The sequence below is a fragment of the Myxine glutinosa genome, chromosome 11 (assembly GCF_964187855.1).
Source record: "Myxine glutinosa chromosome 11, kmMyxGlut1.1, whole genome shotgun sequence".
NCBI classification, from domain to species: Eukaryota; Metazoa; Chordata; class Myxini; order Myxiniformes; family Myxinidae; genus Myxine; species Myxine glutinosa.
The window spans coordinates 25387905-25412157 of NC_136271.1; the positions used below are offsets into that span (position 1 = coordinate 25387905).

General features: G+C 47.2%; 1 protein-coding gene across 2 annotated transcripts in view; it reads left to right on the top strand.

The window, feature by feature from the left end:
• Positions 1-24253, top strand: part of LOC137436512 (mitochondrial 10-formyltetrahydrofolate dehydrogenase) — a 195990-nt gene that overhangs the window by 162194 nt on the left and 9543 nt on the right. For both annotated transcript variants that reach the window (XM_068130372.2, XM_068130373.2), the window contains exons 18-22: positions 5756-5855; positions 6062-6160; positions 7639-7804; positions 15177-15282; positions 16529-16728. In XM_068130372.2, the coding sequence (XP_067986473.2) occupies positions 5756-5855; positions 6062-6160; positions 7639-7804; positions 15177-15282; positions 16529-16728 (671 nt within the window). The remainder of the gene's footprint in view (positions 1-5755; positions 5856-6061; positions 6161-7638; positions 7805-15176; positions 15283-16528; positions 16729-24253) is intronic.

The window sequence follows — 24253 nt, forward strand, 5'->3', positions numbered from 1 at the left end:
TTTACCAACCGCACTTCCACCAGCGGCCCATATCTGTTGAAGACAGAGGTCAGAACTGCTTCCTTTGTTTTGAAGTTCAGTCCCCCTACAAATAACTTGGTACTTTTGTCGCCATCCCGAGCTGGTGTGGTGTTATTTTCCCTGCTGGGCTCTTTACCAACCCCCGGGTTACCATAAACTTGACCCCCGGCCAAATCATTCCCGATAACCACAGATACTCCCTCTACAGGAAGCGTGGCTTGTAAACCGACGGTGACCGGTCCTGACACCAAATCGGATTCCAAATGGATGACATGAAGTGGGGCACTAACACAGCCACCGATCCCTTGCAACCGAACACTATCACCAGTTGCTGTACTCTTTGACAATGGCAAAATGCCTTCAAGCATTAAGGATTGATGGGCTCCTGTGTCCCTCAATACCCTAACAGGTCTTGGGTTAGTCAAGTCTCCCTCTAGTGAGACAAACCCCTCATAAATAAATGGTTGGTAACTCTTCTGTGGGCGATTTCTTATGTTTGCCATCGCATTCGGAGTTGTACTAGTTGGACTCCGCTCTGGGTTGTCCTTTTTCATGAGGTAACAACTGGACATCAAGTGTCCAGGTTTTTTGCAAAAGGCGCAAGTAGGCCCGGAGGAAAAACTCGTGGTCTGCCTCGGGCCCCCCGGGAAATAAGTTTGTCTTGGGCCCGTAGCCCCCTGATTTCGAACAGTTGGGGTATCAGAGTTGTCCCCATAATCCTCTCGAGGCCGCCGCCATGTATTGTCGTTCTCCGCACCGGGTGTTCCATAACTCCCCTGCTGAAGTCTAGGCGAGGAGCTAGGTTTCTGGACCCCTATCCGGTGTGTTAAGGCATAATCATCTGCCATGGTGGCTGCGTCCCACAACTTCGGTACTTTCTTTTCCTGCAGGTACACTTTGATGTCCTCGTGGACACACTGTTGAAATTCCTCCACCAGGATCAAGTCACGCAATGCTTCGAAGTCGTTCCCGACTCCTTTTGACTCACACCACCGATCAAACATGTTTTCTTTCACTCTGGCAAACTCCACATGGGTCTCACTCTCCCTCTTCCTGGCATTCCTGAATTTTTGCCGGTAAGCTTCAGGAACCAACTCATAGGCTTTGAGGATGTGCTTCTTCAATACCTCATAATCTGCACATTGGTCCATTGGTAGCGCCGAATAAATCTCTTGAGCTTTACCCACCAGCACACTTTGCACTAGTATGGTCCAGGCCTCCTCCGGCCAGTTTAACTGTCGAGCCACTTTCTCAAAGTGTGGAAAAAATTGAGTGACTTCCTTTTCACTGTGGAACCAGCCTCACATGTCTGCTCACATCCCAGGTGTTCTGGCTAGGTGTCGGCCCAGTCAGCAAGTGTGGTACTCTCCCCGTTCTCTCATTAACTCCAGCTCCTTGAATTTAATTTCTTGCTGAAGCGCCATGTCACGTTCCTTTAATTCCCTTTCGGCTTTTCTCTCCTCTGCTTCGAGTTCCCTTGCAGCTCTCCTCTCCTCTGCTTTTCTCCCTTCTAACCTTTCCTGGAGTTCTCGTTCCACTCTCCTTTCCTCTGCTTGTTTCTCTTCTCTCCTCTCTTCTGCTTTCCTTTCCTCTGTTTTCATCCTTTCTAACCTTTCCTGGAGTTCTCGTTCCACTCTCCTTTCTTCTTCTGCTCTTTCCTTTTCTGCTTTCCTTTCTTCGTCTGCTCTTTCCTTTTCTGCTTTCCTTTCTTCTTCTGCTCTTTCCTTTTCTGCGTTCCTTTCTTCTTCTGCTCTTTCCTTTTCTGCTTTCCTTTCTTCTTCTTTGATCCGTTCCTGGCTCCGTAATTGCAACTCCAGTTTCCGGAGCTCCACATCTTCTGGTTCTTCGGGTAGCCACTCCCAGGCTAACTCGTCCCATGTTCCTAATCCCACCATAGATTGTATCACCGCGGTCTGCAACTCTGCCTTCCTCAAATTAGTTCGGACCTCCAAGTTAAAATGTTTGGCCAATTTCAAGAGGTCCGATTTTAGTAACGCTCGGAACTGTGCCTCACTCGGGGTTACCGCAAATTTCTGTGCCACAAACACCATGGTGACTATCGTTAACACCTGTTAACCTTCACCCAAGACTTTACCACAATTTCCCAAAAATTTACCAATTAATAATTAATTAATTAATTTTAATTAATAAAAATATTATTTTATTATTTTATACAATTTTATATCCCGGAATTCAATTGGACGAGCCCCCAATTCTGTTACGTGGTCCTCCCGGCAACTACCTGGTCTCGGTGACCCCCGGACCGTGGGAGGAACCCCGCCAGAAAGATATATGATTTATACGCTTTCGCAACACAATCAATATGAAAGACACAAACAATTCAAGTCAATAGGAAACCCCCACACCAAGGATCCGGATTAATGGATAATATATTCCCAATCAATCAACAATAATCAACCCTCAATCAACAACATTACTAAGATGTAGACTCATCAACAATAGCTCTAAGATGGCCATCTTATATATTCCTCCCTTGAGCCCCACTCATGACTCCCTCTATGGTCAATGTCTCTCACAATGTCTCTGTACTCCTGTAGTTCGATCTCCGCACGCGGGCGGTTGAACAGACCCTTCCTGACGTGCTTCCACCGTGCACGTCCCGTACCGGGAACAGCTGCTGCCGCGGACACCTCCTCGGCAGCCCACCGAGGTCGGTGCTCGTGATCGCGGCTACGGGGCTCGCAAAGCGCGCGAGGCCCAAGGCGCCTGCCGTACGCATCCTTGTAGACGTTGAGGTAAACGGTGCCGGACGCTGGGTTCCGTGCAGGAACCCACGGCAATTTGACGCGTAACCGGTAATTACCCCGCGCCAGTAACTCCTCTCGCCAGACGGGCTTTTCAAACTCCGCGTTCCCAACGCTGATCAATATCGACACCGCTCGCGTCGGAGCTGGGCGAGGAAGAGGAAGATGGCCGCTTCTCCCGGACCTCGTGTCTTTTTCTTCTTCCAGTTCACCATCCCGTTTCCGGTCTCCTGTTATCAGGAGCGCCTCTAACCATTTAACCACAACAACCTTTAATAGAATAAACATTAATAAGCAATGACCTGAATAGTAATTCACCTAAATCCGGAATCCGTAACATATGTGAACACTTGAACATCGAACATCTCATTCTAAAATCATGGCCATTAATATGGAGTTGGTCCCCCCTTTGCTGCTATAACAGCCTCCACTCTTCTGGAAAGGCTTTCCACTAGATGTTGGAACATTGCTGCAGGGATTTGCTTCCATTCAGCCACAAGAGCATTCGTGAGGTCGGGCACTGATGTTGGACGATTAGGCCTGGCTCGCAGTCGGTGTTCCAATTCATCCCAAATGTGTTCAATGGGGTTGAGATCAGGGCTCTGTGCAGGCCAGTCAAGTTCTTCCACACCGATCTCGACAAACCATTTCTGTATGGACTTCGCTTTGTGCACGGGGGCATTGTCTTGCTGAAACAGGAAAGGGCCTTTCCCAAACTGTTGTCACAAAGTTGGAAGCACACAGTCATTGTATGCTGTAGCATTAAGATTTCCCTTCACTGGAACTAATGGGCCCATCCCGAACCATGAAAAACAGCCCTGAGACCATTATTCCTCCTCCACCAAACTTTGCAGTTGGCACTATGGATTTGGGCAGGTAGTGTTCTCCTGGCATCCGCCAAACCCAGATTCGTCCTTCGTGCTGCCAGAGGGTGAAGCGTGATTCATCACTCCAGAGAGCGCGTTTCCACTGCCCCAGAGTCCAATGGCGGCGATCTTTACACCACTCCAGCCGACACTTGGCATTGCGCATGGTGAGCTTAGGCTTGTGTGCGGCTGCTCGGCCATGGAAACCCATTTCATGAAGCTCCTGACGAACAGTTGTTGTGCTGACGTTGCTTCTTGAGGCAGTTTGGAACTCGTTTATTTATTTATTAATTTTTTTAAAGAGTGATTTTTCACCATTGGAGATGGGGCCAGAAACAATATATAGCACGATATTTCAAAACATAGTTGATGGATGATAACAAAACTTGGTGGATGAGTTGGGTAGATGACAAGAACAAGCCGATTAGATTTTGGTGTGTGACAAAGATGAATTGCCGGAAGCAGATCCAGCCTATAAGTGAGGATACAAAACGTAAGCTGTTCAGCCGGGCAGAGGTATGCGCTCTACAGAGTGACGTTATAATATTAGCTTTGTCACTTGTGTTGTTCCACTGAATTCAATGTAAATGCTTTCATAATAAATATATACCCATGGACTTCTATAAACAGAAACCAAAATCATGTTCCATGCTTTGTTGCATTCATTGCAAGTTGTAGAAGGTTTAGCCAGGTATGTAAATGTTAAGTAACTGGTCTTGCAGACTGTTGTAAAAACGGAGGTATGTGGTGATGACCTCTGTACAAGTGTCGAATGATCTCTGTAAATAGGGGCCTCATTTTCTGCATGAACTTTAATAATCATGCAATAAAGTGTTGGCTTTGTTTCCACATTATCGGCGTACATGATTTACCTTATTGGTCTGCGTTTTAATTATTATCTTTTTACTTTCATAGGTGAACTGAATATAGCTCAAACACTTTGCCTCATACAAACAGTTGTTCCTGTTTTTATAACGAGAGCCAATTATGTCAACAACACAAACCATGCAGACGTACAAAATTGATGGGCACGCAGCAACAAAGCACAAAGCCTCCAAAGCCAGTCGCCGACTGGGCATCCTCCGTCGTGCAAAGTCCTTCCTCGGCACACCTGAGCTCCTCACGACATACAAGGCTTTCATCTGCAGCTCAATGGAGTACTGTTCCCCCCTCTGGGTCGGTGCTCCTGCCTCATAACTAGCTCGGCTTCACGCTGTTGAAACCAAAGCTTTCAGAATCATTGGAATCTCCTGTGATGAAGCCAACTCTGAGGGCCTTTCACTCACTCACCGCAGGCAGGTTGGTGGTCTTTCTGGCTTCTACCGACTCCTCTTCGGGCTTACCCCCCCCCCCCCCCCCCCAGCTCTCTCTGTGCTCTGTCCCCCAAATATTCCTACAGGTCGCACAAGATCTGCCAGCAACCCTCTTATGGTTAAACTGCCAAAATCAAGGCTCTCTGCTCACCTTCACTCCTTCATTCCTCTTTTCTCCCGCTTCTGGAACAAACTCCCCCACTCCCTTCAATCCCACTCCTCCCTCCAGATCTTTAAAACAGCTGTTGACCACCATCTCTTATCTTCCCCCATCCAAAACCTTGATCTTTTCTACCCCTGCTAATTCACCCCAGATCCACTTTTTCGAAATTCCAACTTCTTTCCTGGAAGTCCTTGCAGTGTCCACATGTTTTATAACTCTCCCACCTACCCCCAAGCCCTCTCCCTCCCACAGTTCTCTCGATGTCCCTGCTCTCAAATGTTGTGTTTGTGTCCTTCCCCCTCTCTCCCCATCTTGTCTACTGCTCCCCTTATTTTGTGTTTTATGTGTCGGTTTGACTTTCTGTGTGATTAATGTTAGCTCTTTCACGAGCCTCGATCTTGTGTACAAAAACAAAAAAAAGCTAACAAATAGCTTTGCATAGCCCATGTAAATAGGTTTTTATTCCCCTAAGCTTTCCTTTTCACAGACATTCAACTTGGGGCCACATCTGAGTGACTGGCAGCAGATATTTGACATGAGATTTGGGCGCCCAGGCATAGAGAAAGGGTTTCATGTGCTTCATTCAATAACGTCCTGCATGACCAGGTTTCTTTGCTGCCATTTCAGCTGCGCCCTGAGTAATCTCAAGAAAGTGTCGCTGGAGCTTGGAGGCAAATCTCCACTTATTATCTTCAACGATTGTGACATTGACAAAGCCGTGAGGATGGTAGGTTCGCGTTGGCATTTTTTAAAACCTACATTTGTGATTTAAATTTTCAATAGACATATCGATGTTAAAGGTGAACTGCACCTAAGGTAAAGATCTGCAATGCTGCTAAACGACTGTGAGGGGAAGAGGAATGTTTCCATTGGGTGCATCTCCATCTCCATCTCATTTTGTTTCCATTCTCCCTTTCTCTCTTGTTCCGCCAGGGCATGAGCGCTGTGTTCTTTAACAAAGGTGAAAACTGCATTGCAGCAGGAAGACTCTTCGTCGAGGAATCCATCCATGATTCTTTTGTCGAGCAAGTGGTGAGGCACTCATGCGGAGGGGACCACAAAGCGTAGGAGGCATGAAACCACCGCCCCGCAGTGCTCGCTTCAGGAGCCAAAACAACCTTGTGCTCCCTGCCACAGCTCTTGACATGGCGTTCACGTAATTGTTGAGAACTAGGGCATGCCCGTACTATATATATAGGACGTGCCCGTGCCCGTGGGTGCCCGTTCCTTGCCAACAAAAAAAAAAAATATGTCTTTGCCCATGCATGCATGGGCGTGCCCATGGGCCCATGGGCGTGCCCGTAAGTGCGTGATGTGACCGTACAATGAATGTATCGTCCCGACGCCGCAGCTCGGATGGCGCTGCAGTTAATCGGGCCCCCAAATTCCTCATCGACGATAACTAAACAATATATTATATGAATCGCACCGTACATACCTCCTTCTAGATCTTGTTCTTGTCTTGATATACTCACTCAGGCTCACTCTATCACGACTGAGTCCTCCCAGCTCCTCCAAATGGCGCCCGCTAGCCGCTACGTAAGTCCGGAAGTGACGTCCTCATTTGACTGTCCGGAAGGTCGCAAATCGCAGTTACGATGAATCGCAAATTAGTTTTAATTAGTTTTAAAACATAGTTTAACGGCAACATAGTTTGCCGACGGGAAATAAATGAATACGCTCTCAAATGTGCCATCCGAGGCAGAGTCTGTTCGCCACGTTCGGCACACGTGATAGCTCGCTGCTCTCTGATTGGTTGAATCGTTTTTTGGACATAGCTCGGTAACTACTTCTGCGATCGCAAATTAGTTTTAATTAGTTTTAAAACATAGTTTAACGGCAACATAGTTTGCCGACGGGAAATAAATGAATACGCTCTCAAATGTGCCATCCGAGGCAGAGTCTGTTCGCCACGTTCGGCACACGTGATAGCTCGCTGCTCTCTGATTGGTTGAATCGTTTTTTGGACATAGCTCGGTAACTACTTCTGCGATTAATTTAAAACCTTGAAAAGGCACATCCTCGGGTCCCCAGCAATATACCTGGCAAGTTTCAAGTATATCGGACCGGTAGTTGTCGAGAAACAGCGGTCACAGACAAACATACAAACATACAAACATACAAACAAACATACACACAGAGATTACTGGAATTATAGATAGATGTAACATTGGCGACAAATTTATGCCATATCATTATGGCGCACAAATAAGGCGTTGTGATCCACGCCGAAACCTTTTCCCACAAAAAGCATTTCCAATTCCATCAACCTGTTTGACTTTCAATTATCTTTCTTCTCCTGTGTCATAATTTACATCAGAGATGCGGTGATACACATGATCAGATCTGTTTTACTAATTACCAGTGTGATTATTCCTTCAGGTTCTGATTATCCTGAGCATCAGAGCGTAGGGTTTCACATCTGGCCCAACACCACCTTTTGCGCACCTCTTCATATGCACGGCAGCTCTCTGGAATTTGTTGTGCGCCTTATGTTTTGCTTCTGGTAGGTGGCGGAGATTAAGAAGATGAAAATTGGAGACCCCTTGGATCGGTCGACGGACCACGGTCCGCAGAATCATGAGGCTCACCTTGAGAAACTTCTGGAGTATTGTGAGATTGGAGTCAAGGAGGGCGCCACACTCGTGTACGGTGGGCGAAGGGTTCCTCGTCAAGGTGAAGTTGCCACTGTTCACATTGACGCTTTATTCTTCGTGACTAACGGCAAAGCCTGGTCCGATGTTGAAATGGCTAAAGTTATGATATTTAGCAATATATAATTTGTGGCCGTTGTGTATATTATATGAATTTGGTTGCGAACAAGTATCAAGCAAATAATTGATGAACACAGAATAAAACTTTACATACAAGTCCATGTGCTAAACTTTTTACCTCCACCACCAAAGGTGGATGGAGGTTATGTTTTCACCCCTGTCTGTTTGTTACTTGGCAAACAAAATGTTTTTTTTGCAAGTATGTTGATCACTCGGTTTGTGTGGGTGTGTTTGTCTGTCCGCTCACTTATACTTGCCTACAGGTCACAATTTTAAACCGATCGTCACGAAACTTCATCAAATGGTAGAGTTCATGGTCCGACAAAATCCTATATATTTATTAAGGTCAAAAGGTCAGGCCAAAGGTCAACCACTCTTTTCAAATTTCTAAAATCCCTAATTTTCATCCGATTCACTTGAAATTTGAATGGGATTTACATATCATCTAACTCGGTTCAACCACCAACTATTTTTTAAGATTAGCATTGGCCAAACGGTCAACATAGGCCAAAGGTCAACAACAATTTCAAATTTCTAAAATCCTCAATTTCCATCCGATTTTTTTTTTTTTTTTTTTTTTTTTTGTATACAAGATCGAGGCTCGTGAAAGAGCGAACATTAATCACACAGAAAGACAAACAGACACATAAAACAAATAACATCGGGAGCGGTAGACAAGATGGGGAGAGAGGGGGAAGGACACAAACACAACACCCGAGAGCAGGGACCGAGAGACATGGAGACATCGAGAGATCTGCGGGAGGGAGAGGGCCCCGGGGGGGAGGCATGTGAAGGGGGGGGGGGGGGTGGGAGAGGCATAAACACATGGACACTGCCAGGACCTCCAGGAAAGAAGCCGGAATTTCAAACAAGGTGGATCTGGGGTGAATTAGCGGGGGTAGAAAAGATCAAGGTTATGGATGGGGGAAGATAAGAGATGGTGGTGAACAGCTGTTTTAAAGACCTGGAGGGAAGAGAGGGATTGAAGGGAGTGTGGGAGTTTGTTCCACAGGCGGGAGAAAAGAGGAATGAAAGAGTGAAGGTGAGCAGAGAGCCGAGATTTCGGCAGTTTAACCATCAGAGGGTTGCTGGCAGATCTTGTGCGACCTGTAGGAATATTTGGGGGACAGAGCACAGAGAGAGCTGGGGGAGCAAGGCCAGAGAGGAGTCGGTAGAAGACAGAAAGGCCACCTACCTGCCTATGGTGAGTGAGTGAAAGGCCCTCAGAGATAGCTTCATCGCGGGAGATTCCAATGATTTTGAAAGCTTTGGATTCAACAGCGTGAAGCCGAGCCAGGTGTGAGGCAGGAGCACCAGCCCATAGGGGAGAACAGTATTCCATTGAGCTGCGGATGAAAGCCTTGTATGTGGTGAGGAGCTCAGGTGTGCCGAGGAAGGACTTCGCACTATGGAGGATGCCCAGTCGGCGACTGGCTTTGGAGGCCAGCTTGGAAATGTGGTTTTCCCAAGAAAGATCATGGCAGATAGTGAGACCCAAAAGCTTGAGTGACAGAACTTCTTGGAGAGGATTGTTGAGAAAGTAGATGGGAGGGTTGTCCAGTCGATCTTTTCGGAGAGACATAGTAAGAGAGTGAGATTTGTCAGGATTGAAAGACATGTTCCACTTGTTTGACCAGTCTGTGATTTTGTCCAGGTCTTCAGAGAGTGAGGAGGCTGCAGACTGCCGATCTGAGGGAAGAGGAATGGAGCGGCAGAGAGTGGAGTCATCAGCAAAGAGATAGAGAGGATTTTCCAGAGAGTCAGAGAGATCATTGATAAAGACCAGAAAAAGCACAGGGCCCAGCACACTTCCTTGGGGAACTCCAGCCTGAACAGGAAGGGGAGATGAGAGAAATCCATTCAGGGCCACACGTTGACTACGACCAGAGAGGAAGTCCGCAAGCCATGCATGGAGATTTCCATGGATACCATAGGAGGAGAGTTTGGTGAGCAGAGCTGGGTGCCAGACCGTATCAAAGGCCCGTGATATGTCAAGGGAGACAGCTCTGATTTCCTGTTTGGCATTGAGGACCTCCATCCATTGTTGAGACAGCAGAAGCAGCATGTCCAGAGTAGAGTGACCTGGTCTGAAACCAAATTGATGATCAGAGATCAAGCCATTGGAGAAGAGGAAGGATTTCATATCCGAAGCAATGATGGATTCCATGACTTTGCTGATAATTGGGAGCAGGCTGATTGGTCTGTAGTTGCAAGGATCTGTTTTTGCACCTTTTTTGTGTAAAGCGGTAATGTTAGCTGATTTCCAGGATGCTGGCAGATGACCTTGAGCAAAAGATAGGGTGAAAAGAACAGAGAGAGGGTGAGATAGAGCGGCAGAGCAGGATTTTAGGACCTGTGGGCTGATGCCGTCTGGTCCAGTTGCAGAATCAGAGTCGAGGTTTGACAAAAACTCCTCCACCTTGTCAGGAGAGAAGGACACAGAGTCCAGGAGCAGTTGGGTTCGACTGGGAAAGGTGGGAACAGAGAGAGATGGGTTTGGGACTAAGGATTTCGAGGCGAACACAGAGTTGAGGCATTCGGCTTTGTCACGTGCGATGTCAACTGTGTGGCCATTTGAGGTAAGGGAGGGGATGGAGGGGGAACAAACACCAGAAACGGATTTGACCAGACGCCACCAGGATTTGGAGGAAGGAGACAGGTTTGAGAGTTCATTCTTGAGTGAGGAGAGATAGTGCTTCCTGGCACTCCTGAGGGTAGACACACACTTGTTCCGAGCTTGGTGGAAGGAACTGAGATTTCCTTCAGTTGGATTAGCCTTCCAAGAGGCAAAGGCAAGTTGTTTCAGGGCAACTGCCTCACCACAAGATTCAGTGTACCATGGACGGGAGGAAGGGTAAGACAATTGAAGGCGAGATGGGATAAATCTGTGCATGAGAGAGATCAGTTTGCTTTGGAAGAATTCCCAGGAAGAATTGATGTCAGAGGCAGTGGAGATGGGAGACCAATCCAGACGATTGATGGCTGCTTGAAGACCGTCCCAGTCGGCCTGAGTGAAATGCCAGACTCGTAGACGCTGAGGAGGCTCTCTGAGAATGGCCAGAGAGATGTCCACTTTGACAAGCACATGATCAGAAGAACCGATTGGAGCAGAAGAAGAGCAGCAGACATTAGCAGGGAAGTTTGTCATAAACAAGTCTAGAAGAGAAGATACTCCATTGGCTGAGATCCGGGTCGGGAAATTGACAGATTGTGTCAATCCCAGTGAGTCACAGAAGTCCTTTGCTGAGGTGCCATGACTGGTGAGAGAGGAACCCACACCCAACCAGGTGGCATGATGACAGTTGAAGTCACCACATATGAGGAAGAGAGAGTTGGGATGAGTGGATAGAAGTTGGTCCATGTTGTCAGACATTGAAATGTAGATGGAGTCATCACTGTATGGGGGACGGTACAGAACACATATGAACAAAAGGTGGGAGCGGAGAGGAAGCCGTAACCAGAGGTACTCCTGCGGATGAGGAGGAAAGAGAGCAGTGCAAGGAGAGTGAGGAAGAGAGTTTTTGACAAAGATAGCCACCCCACCACCAGGCCGAGGCTCAGGTCTATCATACCGGAGGAGGGAGTAACCAGGAAGAGATATTAAGGAATCAGAGACATCTTGAAGGAGGAAAGTCTCTGTTAAGCAGATCAAGTCTGGATTGTCAGAAGCAACCTGTATGGAGAGATCAGTCAGGTTTGAGCGAAGGCCCCGGATGTTTGAGGTCCATACCGTTAATGAAGAGAGAGGGGGAGCATCGGGTACAGGACAGGGGAGGGGAGGAGTAGGGTAAGATGAAGGATGAGAGGGGGAGGTAGGGAGAGCAGTTGATAGTGTTTCAGATGTTGCAGAAGAGTTCCAAGAAAGGGAAGGATGAGGAGGATGAAAGGTTTGATGGTGAAGGGATGCGGCACAGTGAGGGGTTGTTTGAGGGGGGGCAGAGGAAAGTAGAAGGTTTGGGGGGGTGGAGGTATGAGATAGAAGGGAGACGAAGTGGGGAGGAGGCAGCTTGGAGGAGGAGGGGGGAGGAGAGAGAATTGGAGAGGAATGGTATGGGGGGAGAATTGAATGGGAGGGATTGGGGGGGAGTTTTGAAGGGGAGGAGTGAGGGGGGAGTTTAGGAGGGGAGGGGCAAGGGGGGAGTTTTGGAGGGAAGGGGCAAGGGGGGAGATCAGGAGTGGAGGGGCAAGGGGGGGGATTAGGAGGGGAGGGGCAAAGGGGGAGTTTAGGAGGGGGAAGGGCAAGGGGGGAGTTCAGGAGTGGAGGGGCAAGGGGGGAGTTTAAGAGTGGAGGGGCAAGGGGGAAGTTTCGGAGTGTAGGTGCAAGGGGGGGGATTTGGATGGGAGGGGCAAGAGGGGAGTTTAGAAAGTGGATGATTAATGAAAGACGAACATTGATAACAAATTGGGTTTGTTGTGATTTTCAAGTTAGCAATCCGATTCAGAACGATGGAGGAGGGATGGAATGAATGTGAATTTAGACCATGTAGTGAGGGAGACGTATAAGATATTGAATTTCTTTTTTTTGAAGTGGAATGAGTTGGAGAGGAAATTGAGAAAAGCCTTTTAAATAGGAAGAAAAACAGCGTGTTGTAACATACCACTGAATAAAACACAGAAGGGGAAAGGTTAAACATATTTAAATAATATTTAAACAGAACTATGAACAATCTTATATGCACAAAAATACCAACGGGGGGAGAGCCGAGAGGGACCACCACGAGTCACGTGAACAGGGCAAACGGTGGATGGCAAGGAGATAATGGGGGTGGGGCGAACAGCACACCTGGACAGAAAATACAGGATGAGACAACAGTACACGTGGAGAAAAGAAAATAAATGTTTTTGTTTTTTTTGGGGGGGGGGGGGGGGGTGGGGATTTAGAACGTTAGACAGTATTATGTTCGGGGTAGAAGGGAAAAAACCAAGAGCCAAGCAAAACACGCTTAAGTTAATAAAACACCGATGGGGGTACAACTACAAGGCCACACACGAGGAGCAGAACACGATTAATTAATTACGAGTTACAGGAAATTCAAACCAAAACTAACTATAATCAAACAATATCGCATGGACGATAAAATAACGAGTTGAAATTTGACAATCTATCTGGGGAAATGGGGGAGAAACACGTGGTCGAAGAACGAACGAACGAATAAGAATGAATAAACGAATGAGCACAGAGAAGGTAATGTCTTTTTTTTTTGTTTTTTTGAGTTGAGATTTACATAAGGAAGTAGGCTTTGGGGTGGAAAGACTGCGAAAACAGAGAACGAAAGTTATTGGATCACAAACGACAGGCGCTGAGAGAAAAACAAAGCCTCAAGGTTGTACAGTGTACACAGTACAAGGCCTCAAGACGACACGAATTAACACGATTTTCAATACAGGTATGAAAGATTTGCACCGAAAATCTTTGTCGGGACAATATACGTACATACACCATAAAAGAAATACAGTTATAACGAAAATACAAATGGGAACAATTACTTAACTTCGATTTCGATGGAGAGCGTGTGGAGCTGCGAAAAAACGAACCCTCGCCAGCAAGACCGGAAACGGAAGTCAAATAGTCGATTGACTTGGAATTTGAATGTGATTTTCATATCGGCGAACTGAATTCAACCACCAACTATTTTTGAGATCAGCGTAGGCCAAAAGGTCAACATAGGCCAAAGGTCAACCACTCTTTTCAAATTTCTATAATCCTTAATTTTCATCCGATTCACTTGAAATTTGAATGGGATTTACATATCAGCTAACTCAGTTCAACCACCAACTATTTTTAAGATTAGCAAAGGTCAAAATAGGCCAAAGGTCAACCACTTTTTTCAAATTTCTAAAAGCCTCAATTTCTATCCGATTGACTTGAAATTTGAATTGGATTTTCATATCAGCTAACTGAATTCAACCACCAATTATTTGTGAGGTCAAAAGGATGCTCTACTGACTGCCATTCTGCTTTGTTCTCTTTTGCCAAGTGTCGCTCTAGGAGTGATTTTTCATCTATTTGTCTGTCAGTTTGTAAACAAAATATCTCAAAAAGTTGTGGACGCATTCGGACGAAATTTGGCAGAGAGGTACCGTATGTGACAAGGACGGAATGAGTAGATTTTGGTGAAGATCTGGATTCGGCTACTATAATTTAAAAAAAGTGATTCTTCACAATTGGGAGATAGGGCCAAAACGATACATATCAGGATATCTCAAAAAGTTGTGGACGGATTTGGACGAAACTTGGTGGACCGGTTGGGTGTCTGACAAGGACAAATAGATTCGATTTTGGTGAAGATCTGAATATGGATTCGGATATGAGAATTATTTAATTTGTTTAAGTGATTCACCATTGAGTGATATGGCCAACCAGGCGGAGGTACGTATGCTCTCTACTGAGTGCCGTTCTAGTTTTTTAATGAGCCTACATAAACATGAGTTTGCGTGGTGAAAAACAAGCTGCTATTTTATTGGCTTGTCGTTACTATGCAAGTGTCGGTGTTCTGCAGTTTGCAGCTATGGAGACGTGTTATACTCAGGCTTCATCTGGTTTCACTCCGATATGGTTTGTAGCAGATGTTAGCCCACTCGGCTATCGCTGGCCAATTGGCACAGCTTACCAGGCTACCCAATCTGTCATATTTAAGATGCAATCAAAAAAATACTTTTCCTCCTAAACAGCACAGGATCAGCAAAAGCCCATGGCTAAAAGCAAGATGTACCTGGTACGCCCGAGTCAGGAAGTGTCACGGTTTACACAAAATGCAAGTTTCAAGTAGTGTCATTGTACCCCTTCCCTCCCACCTCCTCCAAAAGAAGCAAAACAGAATTTCCTGCTCTTTCATTGAAACTGCACAGATTTGTATGGGGGAGGAATCTTCTTTTTTCGTATACAGCACAAGACTGTGGGTAACATCATTTGCTGAGACTGCCACTGTGCCGCTGATGCTGCACAGTGGCAGCCTGCACAGTGGCAGCCTGCACTGTGAGCTGACCTGCACAGTGGCAGCTGCAGGTTAGAGCAGGAATTTGTTCATGGAGCTGGTGATAGCTTGCCTCCTCTTCCAGGACTCCGTGGGGTCTTTCACGTCCACCAACGAATCCGTTGTTACACACATTGATGAATCGCCGAAGGGAAGAATGATGTAGCAGCAGTTATAGTTAATGGTGTGATGTACTCTTTACATACTTCAATCTTTACACACAGAGTTTCAATTTCCTATTCTGTGCTCATCAACACAGTCCATCTCTCTCTTTCCCTCTCATTTCCTCTCTATGAAAAGGGTTTTTCATGGAACCAACCGTGTTAACGAACGTTGAGGATCACATGTATGTTGCCAAGGAAGAATCATTCGGACCTGTGATGGTGATTTCAAAGTTCGCGGATGGGTAAGCAAGAACTCACATCCAATGGCTATCATTTTAAATTGAGGAATGATGTGGGAAATACCATTTGAGCGATGACGAGAGGTAAATTTAAACCTGGAGACACAGACTCTGAGAATTTAAATGAATAACAGGCCTGAAGTGTGACCGTGTTACAGCCTGGAATTCCAGGAGAAGGAAATTGGTGCTCAGAGTAAAACGAATCCCACAAAGCAACCAGAACTTATCGAGTAAAAATGGCAAATTGGATCTTGAGGTTCATAAAATGGAGTGCATTTCTTTCAATACTGGGGTATTGTGCATTCCTTACTCACCTACAATGAACAATTAGTTGAAAAATGTAGGTGTCATGTCAGCATTTACAGAACTATTGATTATAAATGTTGGATATGAGGATGACGAACAAAGAAATCACCATACTTTGAAAAAAAAAAAATGAACCAGTTTTAGAGGCCATTTCCCCCCGCAGAGCAGGGGTTGGCCTATTTCGGGCACCGTGGACCCTTTTTGAAGCAATTTGCAGACCTCGGAAGGATGACGGCTGAGTCAACCCCCCTGGCGTTAATTCAGCGATCGACCGGGATTCAAACCCAGGATCCTTGGATCCTAAGCCAGCACCCTAACCGCTTAGACAACACCAGGCTAAATCGCCATACTTTGGCAGTGTATAATACATTTGACAATTCTTGTTGGTTCTCAATGCTTTAAGAGTCAAATGGCATTCTAAACAAGCATTCTGAGTATTGCGCTGCAATACTTGTCCCCTACCGGCATTGGGTAGCACTGTCATAGAAGATAGTATTTTGACTTACCGCACTCCAAGTTATAGTCCGGAAAACTGTTGGGGAAATTACCAAAGTTCAAAGTGCCATAACGTTGTCAAAAATGATCGAAACGTCGTGAAGTTCGAGTTTGACCTGTAACTTATCATGAGGAAACCATGTGCCAAGTTTGAAATCATTAGCATTAAGCGTTTAGAAAAAAAGTCTGGAAAACTGTTCTTTGCGTGACTGACGGACTGACGGACTGACGGACTGACGGACTGACTGACGGACTGACTGACGGACTGACAGACTGACAGACTGACAGACTGACAGACTGACAGACTGACAGACGGAGGGACGGAGTGCAAACCTATAGTCCCCTCCGGTGTACACCGGTAGGGGACTAATAACTTGTAATTTGTTATGCAACACTCAAATGAGCATTCGGAATGTTCTGAGATGTTTGTGTGTGATCTTGGTGACAGGGATGTGGAGGGTGTGCTGAACCGTGCCAACAGCACCGAGTACGGCCTGGCATCGGGAGTGTTCACACGTGACATTGGGAAGGCCATGCTTGTGTGCGAACGTCTGCAAGCCGGCACGGTATTTGTGAACACGTACAACAAGACGGATGTCGCTGCGCCGTTTGGAGGTTTCAAACAGTCCGGATTTGGAAAGGACCTCGGTGAGCGGGACATTGGCAGTTTAAATGTTCTCGTCGGCATCCACGTTAATCACACGAAACGCCATGGTTTTTTTTTTCTCATCAATAATTATGTTCCTAAATTTGCTCTCATCATGCTTTTAATGGTGCAAAAAAGACGATTTAGCATAATAATGTCTTTTCATACATTTGTCCCTCATTCCCTTACTTCATCCGTTCATTCCTGTTTAAGATACTATAGTAAATATTCCCTGCGCATCGTAAGAGGCGACCAAGGGTTGGCGTCAGGAAGGGCATCCGGCCATAAAAACATTGCCTCAAACAGGGAACCATGATTGCCATGGGGCCCACAAGGCTAACCCCCACTCCAGCGGGGAAAATGGCCTTAAAACTATCATTCATTCATAATTCATTCAATGTTCATACATTCATACATACATACATACATACATACATACATACATACATACATACATACATTTGGCGTTTTAGTAAGTCTAGAAAAACCACACCCTTCGGCAGCATTGGCGAGTTGTTGCTTGGGTGGGGGTTGGGGGTTTATTGGAGGGGGGGGGGGGGGTGGGGGGAGAGGATGATGTTTTTCTCTGTGTCTGTGATCTGATCTGCCAACACTTATGCAAAATTTGTTGGACATTGGGCCAGCCCTGTTTCTTCTTTGATTTTCATATGCACATCAGAAAGTATTCAAACCCCTTGAAGTTTTCACATTTTGTTGTGTTATCACCTGAATTTAAATTGGACAAGTCAGGAGATGACGATGGTTCACGAGCGAGCGGTATTCAATGACAAAGGTCAAAACCGACATTGAAAATATATAAATAGGAATGTATTATCTGTTATGAGACGAGTTAGCCACACAATACCGAAAATTCGGTTAGATTCCAACAACTTTGAAAATTTGACCTTTGTGACCTTCAAAGGTCAAAGGTCGAAGATTCTGAAATTTGTTGGAAAACTTGTATTTCATGATGTATGTGATAATATAAAAACATGTACGACATTTCACCATATCAGGAAGCGAACAATGTAATAAAACCATCAGAAATCGACTTTTCTAAATTTCGTGACCTTGTGACCTTGACCTTGGGGCGAAAATGAAAAATCGAGCTCCGTGGGGCTAGACACATGACATTGGCCTAACCAAATACCGAAACACCTGTCAGATTCCACCAAACCCATTGGAGAAGATGTAGCTTGAACTCGATTACCCCCTAAAAATACATCTTTTTCGGGCGTGGCTCCGCCCACAATGGGCGCAATACGCCCACTCTAGGCAGGACACAACTAGATCATGATATCAATCTCCCACCCAAGTTTCATCAAGATTGGATGATATTGTAACGATTTTGAGAAGTGTAACGGGTTTTGAGAAGTGTAACGGGTTTTGAGGAGTGTAACAATTTTGGAGGAAGGGTAACGGATGTGAAGAGTATGGTTTTGGTATGGTAACATCCTGGTGATGTAAATAATGGTCGCAGCCGTCCTCCTAATTAATTTCATAGAACATACACGCGGGTCACGATATATCTTTTAAATAGTGTATTTCCTTATTCCATGTAGGCTAAGTATGTGTTTTCCACTAGATTGACTTTGCATTGTATCAAACAAAATAAGCGTAGGCCCTTCCAATTTCCCCAAAACCTCCCTTCCATTTGCCTTCCGCATTTTGGTCGGTTTTTCTCTTCAACCACCATTGGCCACGAGGTAAGGTTGGAGAAGAAAGGCGTGTCTCCACCTCGTCAGAAGAGGGCAGGAGTGAACCGGCCCTAACAGCCAATCAACACCGCGGTGAGTGACCCGGTAGGCGTGCCCTCGGAGCCGGCGGCTTAATTCCGCCGGAGGTGATAAAAGCGAATGTAAGGGACTGCTTTGAGAGATGACTGGAGAGAGGCCTTGAGAGATACGCTGGGGGATGACCTGGAAGAGGAGCGCAATCCACCGCAAGCCCTACCTACCTGCCTGCAATATCCCCTGTCGTTGGAGAGACGTGCTGAACGGAGGGAGACGGCTCCACCCCAGGAAGAGGAGCAGGTGTGCCGAGCCAGCGCGTGACGGCCGCGGATACGCGACGGAGGTTTTCCCGCCAAAACCGCGAGGGGTTGAAAGCTGCTGCCTCCGACCTTGCCTTCCTCTCAAGCAATCAACCTCGAGCCATTACCTGCCTGCAATATCCACCGTGTGAGTGTGAACGTCCTGTCCTACTCGTTTGTCTTGGGGATTAAGTAAATGAAATAGAATAAGTTAACAATGCACTGTGTGACTGCTCTTTTCCATCTATTGCTGTAAATAATATTGGTCGCTCTAAAATATTGCTTGTGTGTGTATAATAAATCTGTTCTTCCTCCAAACTCTGTCTTTCTTCTCTCTTCTTCTCTTTCGGTCGCTTTAGAGGTTTCCCAATTGAATATCTGTAGCGCGATTAGTCAACGTTCGGGTGGAATCGGGTTCTAATCGGGGAGTAACTGTTCGGACGCGGTTAAATACACCACCGCTCGGTAAAATAACATCCAAAAACCGTGTCCGTAACAATTGGTAGTCAGGAGGTGGGATTCGAACCTGGGATTAAATTTATTTAGCCCAAATTTTGGACACCAATTGTGTTAGTACGGTAACAATTGGTGTCGAGGAGTCGGATTCGGACCCGGGACTAAATTTGTTAGGCCCAAATTTTAAAAAAAAAATCTTGGTCAAAATTACGAGCTGCCGAAATTGTGTTGTTTTATAAAACCCGAATTTTGAGATCGCGCCATGGACAATCAAGGCGATCGGATGTCGGTGGGGGAGATAGACGGGTTAGGGGTAACCCAGGAACCAGGGGAAATGTATGTGGAAGAAAGGGAGGAGGAGAGCAATGAGGAGGCGGTTGAGGGTGTATCAGGTGCACAAGATGGCGTCCTCGCGCACATGGTTGTTGCGGCACCAAATTTAGCCACGCCCATGGTCGCGGTAGCCGAACCCGAGATGCCAATGAATTGGAACCTGTTTATGAAACAGATGATGGCCTTTATGGTAAAAACAGACGATAATTTCAAAGGGATGGAAAACAGGATGGGAAACCAAATGGGGGTAATGAGGGACGAAGCGAGGGGTACCGGTGAGGGATTAGACAATAATTTTAAGGAGTTAGACAAGAAATTTGAGGGATTAGACAATGGGATAGAAGGGGTGAAAAATGGGTTAATGGGGTTAGAAAATAGGATGGAGGACAAATTGCGGGAAATAGGGGAACAATCCGCCCGGGAAATCGAACAGATGGGGAACCAGATGGAGGAAATACGACGAGGGGTGAGTGAGGAGGTCTCGGGGCTACGCGAGGAGGTAAAGCGAGGCGAAAAGCGTATAGAGAAAGAAGTGAGGAATAATACGGCTAAGTTACAAGGGGGAATAGAAGATCTGACGGAGGAGGTGGAGCAGCTGACAGAGGGACAAACTGAGTTAGTGGAGCAGGTTCAAAAGAACACTGCGGTACTAGGAGGGTTAAAGGCGACACAAAAAGAAATTAAAAACGAATTAATAGCGACGCAGAGGCAATGTCAGATGGTACGGGAGGAACTGACAATGAGGGTGGAGGAGGTGACAGAGATAATGGAGACAAAGGACCGGCAGGTGAGGATGCACATAGAGACGGTCACGGTAGCCTTAGAGGACGAACTTGAGGGGACGCACCGAGAAATAAAAGAGGTTAAACAAAAATTAGAGGAAGTGGGAGAAGAGGTGAGTGAAATTAAGAAGAGACGGAGGGAAACTAAGAGGGAGATAAAGGAGGAAGTCATGGAATATGTACAAGGTCTGTGTTCAAATCATGATGCGGTGCTCACTAACCAAATAAAAAGTTTGCAGGTGGCGGAGGAGGTGCGACGAGGTACGGAGGTGAGTGGCAATGTACATGATGTGAGGGGAGATTCAGTCGGCTTGGGGATTGGTTTGGATCCGGGTGTTCGTGAAAGGCCGTTGGTGAAGTGTGTGACAGGTCAGGTGTGCGAAAAAAGAGGTGTGCGAGAATGTCCGACCATGGGGTGTGTGAGGAAAAAGTGCACGCCGAGGAGTGAGTGTGCCGTCAGGAGTGAGCCGGTCGGAGCGCGTGTGCGAGGGGGTACATGGAAGCGCGGTGTGGTGAGTGTTACGGAGGAAGTAACGAAAGAGTGTACACCTGTGGTGAGTGTTACGGAGGAAGTAACGAGAGAGTGTACACCTGTGGTGAGTGTTACAGAGGATGTAACGAGGAAGTGTACGCCTGTGGTGAGTGTTACAGAGGATGTAACGGGAGGGTGTGCGCGAGAAAGGTGTGTAACGGACGGGTGCATGAGGAAAGAGTGTGCCGTCGAAAGTAAGGGTGAGTGCGCTGTCAAGAATGGAGGTGAGAGTATTGAGAGTGACAAGGAGAGTGAGTTGGTTGTGACAGGTGAGCGAGGATGTACACCTGGGATGGAAGGATGCACACCTGGAATGGTAGAGCGTGAGTGGGAATGCACGCTGGAGTTGGTGGTGAGGCACGTGGTTGGGTGTGCGAATGAGGGCACACCTGTGATTGTCACAGAGGAGGTGACCGAGGAGGGGGCGCGAAGCGGTGTATTGGTGAGGTGTGCGAGCAACGAATGTGTGCCAAAGTGTTCGGTGGTCAGGTGTGTGACCAAGGCTGTGAGTGAAATGGGTGTACCGAGGTGTGTCAGGAAAGGTACGAGGAGAATGGGAACAGCTGCATGTATGAGCAAGAAAGGGGTAGCGTATGCTTGTAGGAATCCAGGTGAAGCGTCGACGATAACTGGGTTAAAGGTTAGAACGACTTATAGCCGACTCGGGCCCTCGGTGCGTGCCGGGCTTCGCGTGCCGCGAGAACCAGCGGGGATCCGAACCACGGCGGTTTCGAAAGAACCGCCGTGCGCGATCCACGCTGGGCCTCGCTTTGAACGGCCGCGGCCGGGCTCCACTAGGCGGAGCGGGCGGCTGGATAGGAAGGGTCGCTATGGCGACCACGTTTTGTTGAGACGTGCCGGCAGGTCGAGATCGGGACATTGGATGGCTCCACGCCGAGGTGATGCGTGGGATCTCGGCCCGGGTAAGCCCCCGCCCATGCCCCGAATGCGGGACGCATCCAGCCGCCAGCACAAAAGAATTCGCGTTCATTGCTCGGCTGTACGAAGCCGGGCTGTAGATGTGAATTGGCGCACCGAGAGGATGTAATAAGTAGACGGATGATGATGGTAGTGATTTGAAACGAAATTTAGAAAAGTGAATAGAATTGGCAGTAAATGGAAAATTTTTGAATTGGTTGGAATTTGGACGAGCAAAATTGATAGTGAGAGACCCCCGATGTGGTGGGATGGCAAATCCACCATCCCTCACAAGTGGGGGCAAAGGAGCACTAGATTATGGGGTGTATGGCAGTGAAAACTAGCCCGGGTGGGTTAGGTTATATCAATAGGGCCCTAGAAGATGACAGTAGGTAACGTTAAGTTTAGTTAGTGACTGATACCTGTAGTGGGGACGCAGGTAGATTAGTATGGATGATAATGACGTGGGAGCGCAATAGTTTAAAGGGACGACTGGGAAGCGCAAGTTCAGAAGGGAGTAGTTAGCTGAGATGATGCTGTGTGTGTGAGGATTGAACAGGTGAGAATGGAACAGGTGTGATTGCACAGGTGTGCAACTGAACAGGTGTGTGGAGCAGTGTATGAGGGAGTAGTGGTGATTGCGTGTTGTGTTGACCAAACGGTCCAGGAAGAAAGGAGGGTGCAGGTGGCACCAGGTATGATTGCACAGGTGTGCAACGACAGGTGAATGAAAGACAGGTGTATGGAATAAATGGTATGGAGTATTGGAATGGATGGTCGTGGAGTGAGTATGGTGGAAATTGTGGAGTGGAGTGGATGGTGCGAAGGTGTGAATGGGGGAAGAGTGGACCCCCATCACGGATACCCGGGGCGGGTAGTGTAAGTGTTAGGTAGAGGGTATAGGTAAATTGTGGTTGGATATTGGCATCTGTGGTGCGAGTGGAAGAATGGTCTTTGGATGGGTGCATTAGTGTTGTGGAAATGGCTGGGCGTGTAGCCTGTTAGTGTGTGTAGTTGGTTTGGGCACTCCACCACTGTGAGGATGTCGGCCAGGTGAGGCCGCAGGTGGGCTCTGGGAGCCGGTAGTAGTTGTTGTGGATGGGGCCCGAGGATCCGGAGGACGGACCCGGGTAGCCCAGTGCCAGAGGGCACCATGGGGTGACAGAGCCAGGAGAGGGGCTGCCCCCAGTTAGATAGGTTAGGGTGAGGAGCTAGGTAAGCTCGGGTGGCAACTACAGTGGTGGAGGTGTGCAGGTGGGTAGACCTGTTGGGAGAGCTACACGTCGCGGCCCAGAAATTGTGCGAGGGCACCGGGAGATGAATCGGGGGAGTGAGACCCCAAATTGAAAAGCACCACAGTTTGGTCAATGGGAATTGGTTTTTTAAAACCACATAGAGTAAGATTGCCAATGGATTGGCAGGGAAAGACCCCGGGTAGTGTAAAGTGTGTTAAAATCATTTAGAGGATAGTTAGGATGAAGGATCTCCTCACACCATCTGCATCCACTCACCTGAGGTGACAGGTACTCCACACCATGCCATGTTTGATTATTTTTTACTGTGCAAATGTTTGGGTTGTGAGACGCATCATGACGTGGGTGTGACATTGTGCGTAATTCCATCTCTCCCTCCTTTTGAGGATTGATGATGAATTGATGATGGCAAATTTTGAAGTAGAGGGATTGTGGTGACGAATTTGGTATAAGGGAAATATGGGGAAGACGTGACAGTAGTGACGAATTTGTAAATGGGTAGATTTTGTAAATATGGGGTAAGAGCAAGGGTAGTGTAGGTGACAGGGGGGTGACGTACGGTAGGGACGAGCTTTCTCACTTCGCCCTCCGTACGCATTTCACCTTGCATTGCCTTGTTTGACGTGTACCCTTGTGACCTTACCCCTCGCTCAATTGTCTTTCTTTTGTCTCCCACATGACCTGTGCGCCATTGGGTGCCGAGGGGAGCGTGCGTGAGGTGGCCATTGTGCGCCCGAGATTCCCAGAACCAGCACGCATTGCGTTGATGTACCACTTTATGGACCGCTGTTCGGCGGCCAAGTACCACTTGATGGACCCCAGGTTCTGGGGCAGAGCACCTCTGTTGGAGACCGGCCATAGTGGCCAGGGAATCTTGCTTGCGGACCTCGGTAAGGTGGCACCTATGCCAAACAGGTGGACCACCCTTAGTTGGCCCCTGAGGCCCTAAATAATAATAAAAAACGAACACAAGTTGTGCTTTTTATTATGTCCAAATAGGCCGCATGAAGCCAGAAGACGTCAGGAAGAACATCGGCCCAGCAGACAAGGAGAAGACCACCACCAGTTGTTTTGTTGTGTTTATTATGAACCATGGTGACTGCGCACCGAGTGGTGCTTTGTGGTGCTGGTGGTGCTTTTGGGTGCTTTTGGGTGCTTTGGTGGTATTGGTACTGGTGCATCGATGCAATGCGTGCTGTCTCCTCCCTCCCAACAGGAATT